General features: G+C 26.9%; 2 protein-coding genes across 2 annotated transcripts; both read left to right on the forward strand.

Annotated features, from left to right (window-relative positions):
• Positions 1-4,752: 4,752 nt before the first annotated feature.
• Positions 4,753-8,096, forward strand: LOC137808342 (salicylic acid-binding protein 2-like). The gene is made up of 3 exons (XM_068609406.1): positions 4,753-5,195; positions 7,420-7,545; positions 7,688-8,096. The coding sequence occupies exons 1-3, from the start codon at positions 4,770-4,772 to the stop codon at positions 7,967-7,969; spliced, it is 834 nt and encodes a 277-aa protein (XP_068465507.1). The 5' UTR covers positions 4,753-4,769; the 3' UTR covers positions 7,970-8,096.
• A 3,395-nt stretch (positions 8,097-11,491) lies between these two features.
• On the forward strand, positions 11,492-13,345 carry LOC137808343 (salicylic acid-binding protein 2-like). Its single transcript, XM_068609407.1, has 3 exons — positions 11,492-11,960; positions 12,748-12,873; positions 13,017-13,345. Exons 1-3 carry the CDS (start codon positions 11,535-11,537, stop codon positions 13,296-13,298), a joined length of 834 nt encoding a protein of 277 aa, XP_068465508.1. The 5' UTR covers positions 11,492-11,534; the 3' UTR covers positions 13,299-13,345.
• Positions 13,346-14,645: the final 1,300 nt, after the last annotated feature.

Consider the following 14,645-nt stretch of genomic DNA (forward strand, 5'->3'; position numbering starts at 1 on the left):
TTTACTACCATTACCATTACCTATTTTCTATGTCTAACCATTACCAAACCTTGGGGTTATTTCTATTTATGTTATCTCGTTAACTTTTGCTAAGTACGGGAAAATCAACACAGAATCAGTCTTCTATCACTAACAGTAAAAACCTTTTTTACCATATCAGAAGTTGTTTTTGTCAACTATTCTAATTTTTTTATATCCAATTAAAATCTTCCTTCTTACGAATTTTACTTGCTTTCACATAAAGTTTTTGTAAACTTATTTTTCTCAGTATAAAAAAGTAATGTGTTACTTAAAAAATTAATATTATTTATGAATTTTTACCCATAGATCTGAATTCGAAGATAAATTTAATATTATCTATGGATATTACCACGGATCTCTATTAGTTACGGATTTATATTATCTACCAACTATTACCATGGATCTCTATTACATACCAACTCTTACCTACAAATCTCTATTACCTACCAATTATTATTTACAAATCTTTGTTACTTACCGACTATTATTATAATAATTATATATATAATATTCAAAATATTATTATAATATAAATAATTATAAAATCATAACTAATATTCATAAAGAATAATAATCATAACTAATAGGTATACATATTATTAATATTATAAAATTAATAATATTAATATAAATAATATTATTAGTATTATATTAATAATATAAATAATAATATTAATAGTATTAGTAATATTATAGTATTAATGATATTAATAATATGAATAAAATTAATAATAATAATATGAATAAAATTAATAATAATATTATTAATAATATTAAAACTATTTATAATATTTAATAATACTAATAATATTAAATAATATTTAATAATATTATTATAATAATTAATAATGTTATTAATTTTAATAATAACAATATTAGTGAAATTAATAATATGAATGATATTAAATATATGAATATTGTTAATAATGTTTATATTATTAAGTATATTAATATTGATAATCATACTAATAAGTATAATAATAATCCTAACCTAATAATAAAACTTAACTAGTGTAATAGTTAAAGTTTATTTGGACATTTCTCAAGTTATTTGACTTCGAATCTGTGTAATGGATCATTCAATGACTCCATTTAACCGACTAATATCATAATCACATAAGAGAAATAATTGCATAAAAATGTATTAATTATTTTTCTAAATAGAGCTTTCATATCATATTAATAATCCATCACTCATAGAAAATATAGAATAATAAGAAGGAAACTGTTAGATTTCTTCATCAATAACAAGAATAAAACAAAAACAATGAAAGAAAACAATTGTTTATATCATAAGGTTTTATAGGTAAAGTACATTTGCAATGCAACGTATCAAGTAGATACATAGAGTTCTTTGTATCTAGAACTATGGAAATTAAATAAAAGAAAATTGCAAAGAAAATTAAAACAAAACATCATCTAGGTTGTAGACAATAGACAATCTAATTAATCTTAATATTACTAAATGTTCTCTAGACGGGTTTTTTATATTCTTCATCATACACATATAGAAATACTTTTGTGCTATCCATCATCAAATATACATATAAAGGGGTCTTACGTGCTCTTTATCACACACACATAATTAAGTGTCAATACACCAAGTAGAAAATAAAACAAATATAACACTAGAAGAAACAGTTTAAAAGAAGGTTATTTAGCGGAGGTTAATATAGTCTTAAGAATTGATTTAATTAACGGAGATTTTTCTAACCTTCTTTAAGTTCCAAAGATTATTTTAAAACATCAGCAAAATAACGAAGGTTTTTTTAACCTTCATTAAATTTCAAAGGTTTATTTTAAAACCTTAGAAAAATAACGGAGGTTTTTTTAACATTCGTTAAATTCCAAAGGTTTATTTTAAAACCTCAGATAAATAACAGATGTTTTTTTTAACTTTCATTAAATTTCAAAAATTTATTCTAAAATCTCAGCAAAATAACAAAGGATTTTTTAATTTTCAATAAGTTCCAAAGGTTTATTGTACAAACTTAGAAAATTAACGAAAGTCTTTTTAACCTTCGTTAGATTCAAATGTTTATTCTAAAATCTCTATAAAATAACGTAGACTTTTTTAACCTTCGTTAAATTCTAAAGATTTATTGTAGAACCTCAATAAAACACTTCATATTTTACAACTTCAATAAATAAATATAATTAAATCTATTTATAAATAAATAATTAAAAGAATATATAGTTTAATATATTTATAAATAAATTATCTAAAATTTTGAAAATAAGTTTTCTAAAGTTTAAAAAAATTATTTTAAAAACTCAACAAAATAATTTTTGATAATAAGTTTTTCAACAACTAATCTTGGATAATAAGTATTTCAGTAGTATTTACATATTTTTTATGATTGATGATAGTTTGTTTACATAATTCCTAGTGTTTTTTATTTACAAGCTCATACTTCAAAAAAAACCTGACTTCTTTTGTTTTACCTTTTGATGTACGTATATTTTTTATGCAATCTTAGTTTTAGTTATAACTGTTAATATTTAATTCTCATAATTTTGAAATATTTTAAAGGTTTAATTACCTTTTTCATCCCTATATTTATAGCCAATAGTCAATTTGGTACAGTGGTTTTTAAAAAATTCAATTTGGTCCCTAAGTTTTTTAAAATGTATTCAAAATGGTCCTTTCTGTTAAATATCACCAAACGGCGTTAAGTGGTGCTTATGTGGCAGACACGTGTAAGTTACGTGGATGGTGCAAACAGATTAGTATCATGAACAATTAAGAACCTTGATTTGGACAACACAGCAAGAAAATTCAGAGCAAGCAGAGGCCAATCTCATCAAAGACTAAATAAATGAAGAAAAATTGTGATGTTATAATAATATAAAGGTAAAGTATGTAAAAGTAATACAAAAGATATGTAATACATTAGAACATAAAGCACAAGCAGATTTTCTTCACTAATGAATTCATAAGAGCTACCACAGTTTGGTCCTATAATAATTGTTTTTCAAAATACATATGTTTAGAAATGAGTGAGTTCACCATGGGACGCAGCTCACCATCGTAACTCACGATCACACCACAAAATCGAATGAGGGGAGCACACCTCCGAATGGAATCGAAGCAGGGAAGCGCACCACAGAATACAACCAGGGGAGCAATCCTAGTATCAGAAACCCTAAATCAGAAATTTGAAATCCCCAATTTGAATAACCTAAACTCTAATTCAGTATTCACCAAAGTAATGTAAGCACAATCCACGTAACTTACACGTGTCTGCCACATAAGCACCACTTAACGCCGTTTGGTGATATTTAACAGAAAGGACCATTTTGAATGCATTTTAAAAAACTTAGGGACCAAATTGAATTTTTTAAAAACCACTGTACCAAATTGACTATTGGCTATAAATATAGGGACGAAAAAGGTAATTAAACCTATTTTAAATTAAGGCTTTTATTTTAAAATGTATATAATAATTAATTAACTGTAAAAGTGAGAAATAATAAAGTTGATTTCTCCTCGTAATATGTTCTTGCAATCTTTAGCCAAGAACACACATGACTTTGAAGCCCACATCTATCAAATAATGCAATTATTTAGGATATATAAAGTAGTGATAAACATCAATTGTTGTTGGGCTAGGTAACAGTGGCTTGTGACCCAAATTGGGGAAATAAGTTGATGGAAGAAGCAATATTGGAGTAAGAAGAAGATAAAGCCTTATTTAGTTCTCCTTAGATATAATAGATATAAGTATGATTGAATTGTGATTCCTTGTTAAGAATATCGTCGGTGGCCATTGAGCCTGAGCCAGAGAGTAGTGTGTCTACAATGAAAGAGAGAATGGTGGAAAATGAGGTTGAAGATTATTTCAAACGGCAAGTGATTTTATGAAAAATTTGAAACTCATGGTATTTTCCAGAGGTTTTAAACACATTGTAATTAACAGAAGTTTTGAAACTCATGGTATTTTACGGAAGTTATTAAACTCATGGTATTTAACAGGGGTTCTGAAAGACTTTTTTCGATATTTAAAAAAAAAATTAGCGGGAAACTACAACCTTGAATAAATGACTTAATTGAGGTTTTAATCTATGATAATGTAAAAATAATTCCTATTAAAACCATTTTTTTTCTTATAGTATGAATTATTATTTTTCTCATATTAATTTCTAAATATCCAAGAGAAGAGAATGCGTTCATATACAAACATAAAAGAAAACATAAAAATTTATAAATTAATTCAAGACTTAAGTTATTAGAGTGACTTGTGAAACACATTCATAAATTTGCAAATAATTTAAGTGTATATGCATGAATTAATTTATCTTATGCTTAATAATTACTTATTTAATAATTCTATGAAAAATGTAATTAAATAACTAATAATTTTTTTGAATTTCATGCAAAAGTTTCTAAATTCTTATTTATCTTAAATTTAAAGAAATAATGTACTCAAATTATAGCTTTCTAAAGTGTAATCCAAACATGCATTAAACGTGAAAGATGTTATTGAGAGATTTTTTGTTTTAACATACACTACTGTTCGATAAATTTATTAATAAGAAGTATGATTTACAAAATTGTTATTTCAATTATATTTTAGTAAAACATTTTAACGAGTGTATTTATAAAAAAAACAGTAATTTGACTCTGTGAAAAAAACAACCGTTGTACTTAACATAACCTTTCGCTGACAAGACATAAACCAAACCCTTTTAAGTCTATATATAGCGAGAAAGGAATCACGAGAAGGAACCACGAGAAGAAAACAACTATGAGTTCAGAAAAAGTTGTGTTAATTTTTATTTTGTGTATGAGCATGATGAGTTCAGGACATTGTAAAGATAACAAGCATTATGTTCTGGTGCATGGGGGTTGCCATGGAGCTTGGAGTTGGTACAAGCTCAAGCCACTCTTGGAATCTGCAGGCCACAAGGTCACAGTACTCGACCTTGCAGCATCTGGCATTAACATGCAGAAAATTGAAGATGTTCATACTTTCTCACAGTACACTGAGCCTTTGTTGCAGCTATTGGCAAAAATTCCCCCGAACGAAAAGGTGATTCTAGTGGGTCATAGCCTTGGGGGACTCAACATAGCACTTGCCATGGAGAAATTCCCAGAAAAAATTCTAGCTGGTGTTTTCGTAACAGCTTTTGTTCCAGATACTGAACACAGCCCTTCTTATGTATTGGAAAAGGTATATGCTTCTGAGTCTTAACTACACCTATTGTTTTCATATCGATATAACAAGTTTTCTTTGTAGTTTACTAGTATCTTTTACCGTCCACGGGATTTATTTTTAAAATATAATATATTCATGAAATTTACTTTGAAAATATAATATATTTATAGAATTTATTTAAAATATAATATATTAATTATACAAGTTTCGTTTGATAAAAATAAAAGGATTTAAAATAATAATAATAAATAACATGTATAGTATATATATATATATAAATATTTACTATTATATAATTTTAGAATAATAATTATTATTATAATAAATTTTTAAATAAAATAATATGGATTATCGTAATTTTGTTGTTTGGAAATTGTTTATTCATTAATCAATATATTTTGTTTTTTATATCATTATATTCTAATTTTAATTGATTATTATTATTAAGACTCCTATTATTAAGAACAATGTAATATGAATATGAGTTTAAAATTTTTGAACTTGTGCTTGAAACAGACTGAATAAAACATTTACCTATAAAAGTATTAATCTATAATATTGATTAACTTTATCAGAATATATCTCAGCAATTAAAAGAGTAAACATATTTGACATGTAACATAGATAAAACTTGTTGAGTTTCCAATAAAATAAAGTACAAATTCACAAATGAATAATAATAATAATAATAGTTAAAAAAACACAGTATAATAAAACAACTAAATATTATAAAAAAGTTATTGATACAAAATTATTCAAAATATTGGAACATACCACTATATTGGAAGATGTTTTTTTTTTCGTCTGTATATTAATTTTAATTTATTTTTTTATCTATACATATATATTTTTAATCTCTTGAACAAAAACTATAATGGATTAAATAGTGTGCGTAAAAAACTAAAAAGAAATGCTTTTTATTTATAGAAACTACAATATCAAAGTATTATATCTATCGAGAAATTAATTTTAATTATATTGTTTTTTATATTATAAATTAAATTTGAAAACTTTGTCGTAAACGTAAGAGTATATTTGATCTTATTATTTTTGTAATATGTAATTTATCATTATTTAATATTTTATATCTCAAATAAGTTTTAAATTATTAACTGAAGTTTAATAGGAATGTATTGACAGCGTAAAAGTTTTTATATTATCAATTTATATCTTATTTCTCTATTAACTATATGTAAAATTTTGTTTTTACCTTAATTTTTGAGCTCAAACATTAACACTAATTAGTTTGAAAAACTTGATCACTAAAACATGTGTTCTCCATCTTAAAATTCTGTTACTTGTATTTTTTTTAGAAGTTATTTCTCTTTTAACATAATTTTAAGCTATTTATATTAATTAATATACTAATTATATATTTTTTACTTAAATTAACAAACTTGTATGCGATGCTAGTTAGATATATACAGCAAAAGCACTAGTATGACTATCCGCATTTTTGTCGAGTTAAAATTTAACTGTTATAATTATTATTGTAGTTTTTATTATTTTATACTTATATTGATTTTGATATATTTTTTAATATATTTATTTATACAAATTTTTTTCTTTGTTTAAATTTAAAATATTATTTAAAAGATTTAAATTTAAATTCAAATAAATTTGATGCTGTTCGGGTAGAAAAAAGAACTCAACAGTTATAAAAAAAAATAACATAAGGAACTTGAAAAGTAAAGGAACAATTAGTCAAACATTAAATTTCTCCTTGAGCACAATTATTATTATTATTATATATATATATATAAATATAGATGTTATATATTTGAAAGTTATTATTTGTGAGTATAAGGTATATATATAGTTTCATGACAAAAAAAACTTATAAAAACATGTTATGTAACAGGCTAACATTAGAGAAATCTATCTAAAATTTTAAATTATAGTCAAAATTGTGTTCCTAATATCGTGAAGACATAATTTGGTTAAGGTTCTTTAAAGATTGCAAAATAATAATTTTAACGGGATAATGAAAAAATAAAATAGTGTTGCGTAGTATAGAAAGAAGTGCAATGTGTAAAAAATACTTTTCTTAATATTAATATAGATGAACTATAGCCGATGACTCTCAACTTTATATAACTCATCAAAGATAATATGAAATTTCTTAAAAATTAAATTGTCAAATACTTCATTGATGTTATAAAGAATAGACACGTGAAGAAAAATAAATATAATAAATTGCATTCATATTTACCATCATTATTATTTTATTTTTGAAAAGTATGGTGAGAGGACCCCCTTGTCTGCATGGATGGATACTAAATTTGAACCAAGTGGAAACAAAACATCAATGTTCTTTGGTCCCAAGTTTTTGGCCAACAAGCTCTATCAACTTTCCCCTGCTCAGGTAATTACTTGTTACGATCAGATATTCAATTACAACATCGTTTTAGTTATAAAAATTTCATAAAACAAAGTATATTATGTGCTAAAAGACCCTCGAAGTTTCAAGTCATAAACAAGAATCATATGATAATTGGATTTTTCAGGATCTTGAATTGGCCAAGACTTTAGTAAGGCCATCATCACTCTTCGTGGAAGACTTGTCAAGGCAAAAGAATTTTTCGAAAGAGGGATATGGGTCAGTTCCACGTTCCTATATTGTTTGCACTGAGGACCTTGGAATTACTTTGGATTACCAACGATGGATGATCAAAAATGCTGCAATCAGTGACGTTGTATATATCAAAGGCGCAGATCATATGGTTATGAATAGCAAGCCTCGCCAACTACTTGATTCTCTCCGGAAGATAGCAACTAAATATGCATAAACCCATCAGCCAAACTTTAATTTACTTTTACTTCTTGTTGCTTTGAATTTGTTGCATCTAAGAACTATAAGATCACACTATTCCACTAAACGAATAAATAAAGGGTTATCTGTTACTTTTTGAACTATTTTTTTCTTGTTTTATCATGAATGAACTTGTTAACTAGACCATCTAACACTCATAAACGTTACATAATAACAAAATAATCATAAGAAGAGATAAAAGATAAATATAAAAAAATAAACGAATATGTAGTTCAGCTGAAACTGAGTCGACAAAAATTGTGAGATTACAACATAAAGTCTATCTCACTACGGAACTTTAAACTTTTATTACAACAATCTTCAGTTGATCATGAGCACATAAAGTCTATCCCACTAACGACTTTTATTACAACAATCTCCAGTTGACCATGAGCGTGATTAAAAAACATTGGAATCACTAAGTGATTGAGCTTGACCTAAAACTTTTGGAATCAGTAGTTGACCAATGAACGTAAAGCCATTTAAAAGAAAAGAAAGCATATTTTCATTACGCTCCACGAAGAGTTTACTTTGTTATCGATCCATAACGATATTATTTCATTCCGCTCTGCGAAGTGTTTACCATTTTTTACCGATCCAATATTTTATATTATTTCATTGCGCTTCCGAAAGTGTTCATGGTTTTTGATCGATCCATTACTTATTATTTCATTTCGCTTCATGAAGTGTTTATGGTTTTTTACCGATCCATAACTTGTTACTATTTCATTATGCTCCGCGAAGTGTTTACGATTTTTTCCTAATCCATAATTTGTTATCATTAATTTCATTACACTCCGAGAAACGTTTACAGTTTTTTACCAATCCATAACTCGATATTATTTTGTTACGCTCCGCGAAAGTGTATACGGTTTTTTACCAAAGACATAACTTGTTAGTATTTATTTACGCTTCACGACGCATTGCGGCTTGATTACCTATAAACTTAACCATCATTATGACACGTAAAGTGCTCACAGTGCTTAAAGAACCGATTAAAAAGACTTTGTATTTTTCCTCATTTACAAGATTCTTTTGTACTCTCTGGATGCTAAATATGTACTATTTCTAGTTTAACGATACTAGGGGAAAAAAACCTTGCACCAAAACAAAATCTATAAAATAGGAAAACTAGATCAAGTGCATGTGATTAGAAAAATACACAAAAGCATAAAATTCAAACACGAGATTTTTAAACAAATAAAGTTACTGTTCTTTTATTATTTAGTTTGGTCAGACTGTATTTATTTTAGTAGGAAATTAATAACAAATTTCGGGAAGAAGGAGTTCTTCATTCGTTTGTGTATGAGTTGGATCATCTCTAAAGTGATTTTTATTTATTTATTTTTTATTGCTGATAAAAAAACTCTTCTTCCATTGCCATCCACCACTACCTTAATTCAAATTTAACATAAAAAATTAATTACGATCCAATAAATATTTATAATCTTATAAATATGTATATCAATCAAGACAAAAATATACATCAAACAATATTTATTATTCTTATCTATCATATATCAAGATTTAATTTAAAAATTGAAGTATTTTTTTGCAAGTATCCTATCAAAAACTAAAGCTAAAATACGTTGCTAACTTGAAATACTCGAAAAACACGTTCCAAACCATGCAAGAACATTCCCCGACCTTTCTCTCCATTTTGAAGAATCTTTTATTGCTTACAAAATTGTCCTAAAAAGAACGGGTCACAAATAAGATACTTTAGAAGAGAAGATAAAATTAAAACTGTTTCAATCTCGATCAATAATCATATTTAAGTAGAGAAATCAAACTAACAAAGAAGATATTATATAATGTATTAAGGGTCATTCAATAACTTCAATTAACCCTGGGACCAACATTAATTAACTGCCAAACTTTTAAGACTATAGCTCCCTCCCTTAACTTAAATAACTATCTAAGAATTATTTTATTTCAATCAAGGATTTTTTTAGAGCCTTACTTATTTATGTTCCACTTGAATATTCGTTAATATACGTGCATACGGTTATACAATTAATTTTATTTTTTTTCATATATCTTTCAACTTTATTGCATATTTTATTTTTTTTCATATATCTTTCAACTTTATTGCATATGTTCTTGAACGGAATTGGAATCAAGAGAACTATTCGAACTATTCCTCTACTTCTTTGGTCGATCGGTCTACACTTCTTTTATTTTTCTCCAAGCGAATTCTTTACTCTTCTCTTATCTCTCTGTCTCTCGGTCTCCACAAGTTCAAACTCGGATGTATTTACAAAAGGCACTATAGCACTGAAGTCAGAATTGAGTATTCAGTACTCGGTATTCTGAGCACTGTATAATGACGTATCTTATTCTTGGATTTTGTGTCTATTTATATTATTGTTGTATCATTTCTTATTGGGTCAGGCTAAGGAGTTGAGTCATGTTTAGAGGTATATTACCTAACTCTTGATTGTTGATTAACCTCACTAATTCTACTTAAACATGATAGTTTGTGGTGTTGATCAACATAATGATTGGATACCGAATAATAATCTCGGTTGTGCAGACCTATCAAAACAGTATAAAAATTAATTCGGCTCTGGATATTGGAAATTCAAAATGTCTTCCAAGAAGTTATTTTGCCAAACAGATATGTTTACTACCATTACCATTACGATTACCTATTTTCTATGTCTAACCATTACCAAACCCTGGGGTTATTTCTATTTATGTTATCTCCTTGATTTTTGCTAAGTACGGGAAAATCAACACAGAAACAGTCTTCTATATATCATTAACCTTAAAAATCTCTTTTACCATATCAGAAGTTGTTTTTGTTAATTATTGTAATTTTTTTATATCCGATTAAAATCGTCCTTCTTGCGAATTTTACTTGCTTTCATATAAAGTTTTTGTAAACTTATTTTTCTTAGTATTTTCCTTTTAAGAAACATATCCAATGAAATCGAGTAAAGTCCTCCATATAGTAGCTAAGAACAAATTATTCAAATATCAACATGTAATATTCTAATAAATTTTGTAAGCTTTGTATTGTTCAGAGAAAAAGATTGTTTCTTTTGTTTTGCAAAGTGACATACATCATCGTAAGAAAAACAAATTGAAGTATCATTATAAAAAAAAAATAAAGTGTGTTCTAGAGAATCATTTGAATCATGTCCCAACTATAATGTCATAATTTTGCCCTTTCACAATATATGATAACTTAATTCTATTATCTTGTAAAAAAAAAAAGTCATTTTACAATTTGTATTTGTACTTCTCTTTGTAAAACTTTTTCTAGAATATAAGAAATAATTTAAGTTTTCAGTTGAAATAAGTTTTTTTTACTCTCAGAAACATCGGTCAGTCTCCACAAATTTTCCTAAAATGTAAAATAGTTGAATAGTGTATTAATTATAAAAAAGCAGTAATTTGACTCTGTAAAAAAACAACTGTTGTACTTAATAACCTTTCGCCTACAAGACATAAACCAAACCCTTTTCAGTCTATATATAGCGAGAAAGGAATCACGAGAAGGAATCACGAGAAGGAACCACGAGAAGAAAACAACTATGAGTTCAGAAAAAATTGTGTTCATTTTTATTTTGTGTATGAGCTTGATAAGTTCAGGACATTGTAAAGATAGGAAGCATTATGTTCTGGTGCATGGGGGTTGCCATGGAGCTTGGAGTTGGTACAAGCTCAAGCCACTTTTGGAATCTGCAGGCCACAAGGTCACAGCACTCGACCTTGCAGCATCTGGCATTAACATGCAGAAAATTGAAGATGTTCATACTTTCTCACAGTACACTGAGCCTTTGTTGCTGCTATTGGCAAAAATTCCCCCTAATGAGAAGGTGATTCTAGTGGGTCATGGCTCTGGGGGACTCAACATAGCACTTGCCATGGAGAAATTCCCAGAAAAAATTCTAGCTGGTGTTTTCGTAACAGCTTTTGTTCCAGATACTGAACACAACCCTTCTTATGTATTAGAAAAGGTATATGCTGGTGAGTCTTAACTACACCTTTTGTTTTCATATCGATATAACAAGATTTCTTTTTAGTTTATACTTAACTTTTTTTAGTTTATATATATATTAGTTTTAATTTATTTTAATCTATTCATATATATTTTTAATATTTTTTTTAATCTCTTCAACAAAAATTATAATGGATTAAAAATAGTATGCGTGAAAAACTAAAAAGAAATGTTTTTTAATTATAGAAACTATAAGATTTAGATTTAACTTTGTTTCAATTTAAAATATTATTTAAAAGATTTAAATTTAAAATCAAATAAATTTGATGCTATTAGGAATAGAAAAAAGACCTCAAAAGTTATAAAAAAAATAACATAAGGAACTTGAAAAGGAAAGGAACAATTAGTCAAACATTAAATTTCTCCTTGAGCACAGTTATCATAATATATATAAATATAGACGGTATATAAGTTATTTTTTGTGAGTACAAATTATATAGTTTCATGACAACAGAACTTATGTAACAGGCTAACATTAGAGAAATCTATCTAAAATTTTAAATTACAGTTATAATTGTGTTCCTAATATCGTGAAGAGATATTTTGGTTAAGATGCTTTAAAGATTGCAAAATAATAATTTTAACGGGATGATGAAAAACTAAAAGTGTTACGTAGTATAGTAAGAAGTGCAATGTGTCAAATTTCATCAAAGATATAATGTGAAATTTCATCAAATTTAAATTGTCAAATACTTCATTGATGTTACAAAGAATTCTCAAATATTTTTTTTATTTTTTTTGAAAAGTACGGTGAGATGACCCCTTCGTCTGCATGGATGGACACTGAATTTGAACAAAGTGGAAACAAAACAACACTGTTATTTGGTCCCAAGTTTTTGGCCAACAAGCTCTATCAACTCTCCCCAACTCAGGTAATTACTTGTTACGATCAGATATCAATTACATAATTATTTTAGTTATGAAAATTTCATAAAACAAAGTATATTATATTTGGTGAAAGACCCTCGAAGTTTCAAGTCATGAAGGAAAATCATATGATAATTGGATTTTTCAGGATCTTGAATTGGCCAAGACTTTAGTAAGGCCATCATCACTCTTTTTGGAAGACTTGTCAAGGCAAAAGAAATTCTCGAAAGAGAGATATGGGTCAGTTCCACGTTCCTATATTGTTTGCACTATAGACCTTGCAATTACTTTGGATTATCAACGCTGGATGATCCAAAATGCTGGAATCAATAACGTTGTACATATCGAAGGCGCAAATCATATGGTTATGAATAGCAAGCCTCGCCAACTACTTGATTCTCTCCAGAAGATAGTAACTAAATATGTATAAATCCATCACGCAAGCTTTAATTTACTTTTACTTCTTTTTGCTTTGAATTTGACGTGTCTAAGAACTATAAGATCTCACTGCTCCACCAAATAAATAAATAAAGGGATATTTCTGAACTACTTTTTTTCTTGTAAGGAAAAAACTCACAATTCATTTGACCGTCTAAAACTTACAAACTCTATCCGATAACAAAGATAAATATGAAAAGATAAAGCAAGAATCACACAGATAAATATATATGGTTCGACTTAAATCAAGTCTACATCCACAATAAAAAATTCATAAAAAAAATTGAACAAACACACAAAATTTATCTCACTGGTAAACTCTGAACTCTTATTACAATGTCCTATATATATATAAATAAAGTTATATATATATATATATAAATAAAGTTGTATAATTAACTTCCAAAAAATATTTGTCAATGCTGGAAGTCAAACTTATACAACCTTTTTTAATTAATTTTAATTAAAATGAATTTACATTTGTTTGAAACTAGATTTTTTAACCAGTGCAAAGAAATGCAATGTATTAATTATTTATAAACTATTATTAATATATTAATAAATAAATAAATTATTCTAAATAAATAAAGTAACTATTAATGTATAAGAAATAAACATCAGCATGAGTAATTAAAAAACTAAACATACTAAAATTAATCTAAAATTAATCTAAACAATGCATAAAGATAAACGATAGACGTAAATAAATAAAGGCAGATTCTTCCTGCACCCTATCAATTAAGACTGCACCCAATAATATTATTTTAAAAGACTTATTTGTCCTTAATGATATAAAATCTTACACCCAACAATATTGTATTTGCACCCAACCCATTAGCAATGAACACTGTATGAACCATAAAACCATACACCTCAATAACACTGTATTTGCACCCAACCCATTAGCAATGAACATTGTATGAACCATACAACCCTACACCCCAACAACATTGTATTTGCACCCAACCCATCACTAAGCTTGTTGCAAGGTAGCAGCAAAGAGGAAGATGGTTGCTTAGAGAGAAGGAGAAGTGAGCACCATTGCCACTGTTACAAAAAAAAAAATCACTACACCATTGTCACTGTTGCAACTCACTACACCATCACCACTTCCATTCAAAACCCATACCACATTAACACAACACTCCTCTATAGCATTTCAAAAAATATAAAGGTTTCAAAACGCACACCACGGTAAGATAATACTTCTTTGTAGCATTTCAAAAAAAGTTAAGGACAATATTGATTTTAAAATTTATGTTGGGTACATGTTTAAAATAATATGGTGCAGGGAGAAACTGCCATAAATAAATTGTTCAAATATTAATAAACTGACATA

Source organism: Phaseolus vulgaris, chromosome 3 (genome assembly GCF_000499845.2).
Source record: "Phaseolus vulgaris cultivar G19833 chromosome 3, P. vulgaris v2.0, whole genome shotgun sequence".
Lineage (NCBI taxonomy): Eukaryota > Viridiplantae > Streptophyta > Magnoliopsida > Fabales > Fabaceae > Phaseolus > Phaseolus vulgaris.

Bases quoted from the DNA above. Each gene is read 5' to 3' on its own strand.
- LOC137808342 (XM_068609406.1), top strand. From the start codon at position 4,770: ATGAGTTCAGAAAAAGTTGTGTTAATTTTTATTTTGTGTATGAGCATG. The intron at 5,196-7,419 runs GTATATGCTTCT...ATTTTTGAAAAG, and splicing joins CTTCTTATGTATTGGAAAAG to TATGGTGAGAGGACCCCCTT. The intron at 7,546-7,687 runs GTAATTACTTGT...TGGATTTTTCAG, and splicing joins ATCAACTTTCCCCTGCTCAG to GATCTTGAATTGGCCAAGAC.
- LOC137808343 (XM_068609407.1), top strand. From the start codon at position 11,535: ATGAGTTCAGAAAAAATTGTGTTCATTTTTATTTTGTGTATGAGCTTG. The intron at 11,961-12,747 runs GTATATGCTGGT...TTTTTTGAAAAG, and splicing joins CTTCTTATGTATTAGAAAAG to TACGGTGAGATGACCCCTTC. The intron at 12,874-13,016 runs GTAATTACTTGT...TGGATTTTTCAG, and splicing joins ATCAACTCTCCCCAACTCAG to GATCTTGAATTGGCCAAGAC.